General features: G+C 32.9%; 1 protein-coding gene across 1 annotated transcript; it reads left to right on the top strand.

The window, feature by feature from the left end:
* Nucleotides 1–2,300: 2,300 nt before the first annotated feature.
* LOC128041737 (uncharacterized) lies at nt 2,301–2,630 on the top strand. The gene has a single exon (XM_052632043.1). The coding sequence runs from the start codon at nt 2,301–2,303 to the stop codon at nt 2,628–2,630; it is 330 nt and encodes a 109-aa protein (XP_052488003.1).
* The last annotated feature ends 2,779 nt before the right edge of the window (nt 2,631–5,409 follow it).

Raw genomic sequence — 5,409 nt, 5'->3', positions numbered from 1 at the left:
CTCCTTAGCTCATATTCATGTTTAGCGATGGAGGCTTGTATCAAGTGTAGGATCCTCTTGAGATGGTCGACTCAAGCTTAGTGTAGAAGAGATGATAACAATTAATTAGATTATTGGTGAAAGTAGTTAGTAGTTAGCTGATTAGTAGCAGTTAAATTAAGTAGAAATGCATGCACAATGTAACTTAAAAGGTGTGGTTTTATTCTCTATAGCAATAAAACTAATATTTTCTCTAAGCTTCAATATTAGTTACAAGAGGTTGCAAGAGCTTAACACCTCGTCACCGCCAGTATTTCAACATGGTATTAGAGCATCAGGCATATGTTTCTGCCCGTGGTAGTTGCTCGTTCTTCTTCTTGTCTGGTCATTACTGGTGGTAGTTGTAGAAGTTTTCTGTCTGTTTTTTCTATTATTTGTTTCTAGATTTCTTCCTATGGTGAATTCAACTGATTCTTTAGTTGATTTCAACAATCCATTGTACTTGCATCCTTCTGACACTCTAGGTGCGTTGCTTGTTTCCTATTATTTTTATGGTATCAAGAATTACAGTGTTTGGAGTCAGTCTGTGCGGATTGCATTGTTCGTCAAAAATTAGTTAGGATTTGTAGAAGAAACTTGTTCTAAAGAGTCTTTATCGAAGGTGTTTCATTTTCAATGAGAACGTTGTAATGCTATCTTTCTATCTTGGATTTTGAACACAGTGAGCAAAGAACCATCAGTTGGCATAGTTTTTGCTTCTAGTGCAGTTGTTGTTTGGAATGATCTTACTGAAAGGTTTAACAAAGTTTATAGTTTGCGAATTTATTTTTTGCACCGTGAAATTACATCTCATCAACAAGAATCATATTCATTATTCGTATATTTGTTAAAAACTAAGTATTATTGGATAATATGTACTGATATAACAAATTAAAGTGTTTTTGAATAAAAGTAAAGTTCAACAATTTGATAAAATCAAGTTGAAATGGTTTCAATTGAGTCAAACATTTTCAAATATGGTTTAACCATTTTCAAACAAGTTAAAATTGCTCCAGGACAAAAAGTATCGATACTTTTTGTCTAAGTATCAATATTTTACAAGATATCGATACCCCTGTGATAATCGATACGAAATTGACATTCTATTTCTTTCAAACCCTGGTAGGTATCGATCCGGTATTGATACTTTTCTTAAGGTATCGATATATTTTCTAAGGTATCGATATTCTTGCTCCAACGGTCACTAAAATTTGTATTAATTACAAAAAAAAAATCAATACCCTTTTAGTAGGTATCGATACTCATTGTTGCAGGTGCAGTTAATGACCTGATATTTCATCCCTAACGGATATATTTACTTCCACAACAACCACAACAACTAGAAATCAATTAGAGGGTATAAATACCATCTTCCAAAGATCTAGCAACAACAAGAAACATGTGCAAAACTTAAAGATCAATTAAAACAACCTAAAGCTTAATTCTTTCATACCTTTTCTTGTAAACACTTATAAACTTTCATTGTAATCTAGCTTAAGTGTTCTTCTTTGTATTTGTGCTTCATTGGCAAACATCCTAATCTTGTAATGATTATTTCTTTGTTTGTTCATTTGTTTCTCTTTGAGAGAGAGGGTTAATCCTTAAGGTTTGGGTAGAAATGATTTAACAAAATGACATCTTCTTTTGAGATAAATTCCATCGTATTGGGAGAAGGGCATTCCACCATGAGGCCTCATCTATTCAATGGACCAAACTACTAATATTGGAGAACAAGAATGAAGTTATTCATCTAAACCAACGACTATGAAGTTTAGAGGATAATTACAAATGGACCATTCATTCTAATGAAGAGGGTTGAAGGTGTTCTTATCCCAAAGGAAGAGAGTGAATGAGATAACAATGATATCAAGAAAATACAACTAAATGCAAAAACTATGCACAATCTATTTTGTGCTCTTGGTGCAAATGAGTACAATAGAGTCTCCTTATGCAACAATGCTAAAGAAATATGGGACAAGCTTGAAGTCACCCATGAAAGGACAAATAGAGTTAATGAGTCCAAGATAAGTCTTCTCACCATTGATTATGAGTTGTTTAAAGCAAAACTAGAAGAAGGAATCAATGAGACATTCGATCGCTTCACCCACATCATCAATGGTCTCAAAGCCCTTGGGAAGATCTTTCCCAACAAAGAAATGGTTAAGAAGATTTTGAATAGTCACCCAACGTCTTAGGAAGCTAAAGTGATGGAAATAGAATAATCAAGAGATTTGAACTCACTCTCCCTTGATGAGCTTATTGGTTCTTTGCTTACATATGAGATGAGGCTTAACAAAGGGAGTGAGGAAGAAAGAATTATGAAGAAGAATGTTGGTAAAGCTCTTAAATCCACCACTAATGAAGATAGTGAATCAAGTGAAGAGGTGGATGAAGACAAAGAGATGGAGATGTTTGCTAGAAGATCCAAAAGATTCAAGAGCTCTAACAAAGGAAGAGAATTTCAAAAGAAGGAAGGACTCAAGCTTGAATCTATCAAGGAGAAAGATCCCATTATTTGCTATGAGTGCAAGAAACCGGGGCACATCAAGTATGATTGTCCTCAACTTAAAAAGAAGGGGTCTAGCAAACAAAAGACCTATGTTGCTGCTTAGGGTGATGAAGATTCATCCAATGATGAAGTAGCCAACTTATGTCTTATGGCCATCAATAATCCTAAGGTAAGGTGCATTGCTTCAAGAAGATGAAAGGAAAATTCTATGTGATTGCACCTTAATGTTGATTGGTATATGTTTTGATATAACAAATTAAAGTGTTTTTGAATAAAAGTAAAGCTCAGCAATTTGATAAAATTAAGTTGAAATGCTTTCAATTGAGTCAAACATTTTCAAATATGTTTTAACTATTTTCAAACAAGTTAGAATTGCTCCAGTACAAAAAGTATCGATACTTTTTGTCTAAGTATCAATATTTTACAAGATATCGATACCCGTCTGATAATCGATACCGAATTGTCATTTTATTTCTTTCAAACACTGGTAGGTATCGATCCGGTATCGATACTTTTCTTAAGGTATCGATATATTTCCTAAGGTATTGATATTTCCGCGCCAACGGTCACTGAAATCTGTATTAATTACAAAAAAATATCGATACCCTTTTAGTAGGTATGATACTCATTGCTGCAGGTGCAATTAATGACCTTGTATTTCATCCCCAACGACTATATTTATTTCCAAAACAACCACAATGGTTGGAAATCAATTAGAGGGTATAAATACCATTTTCCAAAGATCTAACAACAACAAAAAACATGTGCAAAACTTAAAGATCAATCAAAACAACCTAGAGCTTAATTCTTTCGTACCTTTTTTTTGTAAACACTTGTAAGTTTTCATTGTATTCATCTAGCTCAAGTGTTCTTCTTTATATTTGTGCTTCATTGGTAAACATCCTAATCTTGTAAGGATTATTTCTTTGTTTGCTCATTTGCTTCTCTTTGAGAGAGAAGGTTAATCCTTAATGTTTGGTTAGAAACCTTTAAGGGAGTTGTATCTTAAGATTTTACGGCATAAATCTTAAGAGAGATTGTGAGGTTAAACCTTGTCCTGAAAGGTTGTCAAATTAGTGAATTTGAAGAAGATCCTTACTTGTGGAAAGATAAGGTAATGGAGTAGGCAATTGAGGCCGAACCATTATAAATCCTTGTGTTCTTTGTTGCACAATCTTTATTGCTTCCTCCACAACATTTGAAGGCCGATTCAATCTCCCTATCGATGATCTCAAGTTGATCATTTCAAGCTAACAATATTTTACCAAGTTACGCTTGCTCTGGGATGAGTATGATGTTCTTGTTCCATTTTCATCTCGTGGTTGTGCACAATCTAGGTCGAATGTGTCACACTCCAAAATTGGGCCTAAAATTTTCGAGGGTAAAATGGGGATTTTAGCTCTAGTGAGCTTGGGAATTTCGTTAGCATTGTATTTGAAAATGTTTTTGTCTATGGCATTTTAGAAATTAAAACAATTTTTGAAAAGACTTTCAATTTTAAAATAAGGACTGATTTGTAAAAGAGTCTAAAATTATGAGTTTTTAAAAGACAATTAAACCAAATTTTAGTTTCCACCCTATTTCCCCCTTCATCTTTCTTTATAAAACCCACATTAGTCTCTTCTCTATTTTTTTTGGTCGTCCATTGCATTCCAAAGCTCCTCTCATTCAATTTTGATTCTCAAACTTAATTTCTTAGATTTCTATCATTCCTCTAGCCATAAATGTCCATAATATTTTAAGAAAAACATCCAAGAACACCATAGATTTCTCTATTGTTGATTTTTTGTATTTTTCGGGTTTTCGATCAAACGTTTGGTTTTTCATCAACTAAGGTAACAATTCGATTCATTATTAGTTTTTGATGTTATTTGATCCTTTAAATTGAGTTTTTAACCGTTAAATTGCATGTTTTAAATAAAAGCCAAAATTTGGATTGTTAATGGTGAATTTCAGGATTTTGGGTGAAAAAAATTGGTTTCAAAGTGTTTTTCAATTAGTTTTGATGTGATTAGAAGGTTTCTAATCTTACTTTAAAGTTTCTTTAAGGATTTCTAAGGATTTAAAGAATTTTCGTGAAAATTGCCATGACTTGTCGAAAATTTTTGATACCATGAATTGGGTAGTTTTGCATAGTTTAAAGGTTGAGAATCTGTCACAGGTGAATAATTAGATGAATGGAATTTGTTTTAGGAAAAAATATTAAGTATAGATTGATATATTTGAATTCCAAGTTTGCTATGTCGAAAGTTTTGATTATAAGAGAATTTAGCTTAGGCTTGTGTTTTGATTGTTTGAAATGAGTTTTTGGTTAATTATTGAATGTGTTGTTCTGTGATTTACCTTGTTGAAGCTTCAGAATCGTTAGGATCTTCAATGAGTAAATATGAAGGCAAGGAAAATCTAGTCTAAGCTTTCGACAACTAGGCGAAAGCACAAACGGTGAGTGTTTGGAATTGCTACTTGTAGACATGATTCATAGTGGTAATTGAGACCTTAGGAATAGCCTAAATCTTTATCTTAAGTTTCGAGTGTAAGCTTCCTAATTCTCTTCCTAGTTCATAGTGGAATTTTTACTGCATGTTTTAAATAAAAACGCTTATTTCAGTTCCTAATGGGTTTAAATGAAACTTACTGTGTTATTCAGAGACATATCCTGTTGATGAGTCTGTTACTATCTGTCAATTGATTGCCTCTCCCTCGATTGATAAGGGAGAGATAGAATCAACACCCAGGAACTAGAATAAAATATAAAAATTGTCGCTTTACTGCAAGTGTGATAGGTCAGTTGTAATATTTATAGTGTTACAATGAAACACTAGAGTATTTCAAGGATTGAACCCAAGAGAGTCAGCGATTTAATGATTTCTATTCAAAAGTGC

The sequence above is a fragment of the Gossypium raimondii genome, chromosome 6 (genome assembly GCF_025698545.1).
Source record: "Gossypium raimondii isolate GPD5lz chromosome 6, ASM2569854v1, whole genome shotgun sequence".
NCBI classification, from domain to species: domain Eukaryota; kingdom Viridiplantae; phylum Streptophyta; class Magnoliopsida; order Malvales; family Malvaceae; genus Gossypium; species Gossypium raimondii.
This window is presented reverse-complemented; position numbering and strand designations above follow the sequence as displayed.

Coding starts and splice junctions, on each gene's coding strand:
- LOC128041737 (XM_052632043.1), top strand. CDS start 2,301: ATGAGGCTTAACAAAGGGAGTGAGGAAGAAAGAATTATGAAGAAGAAT.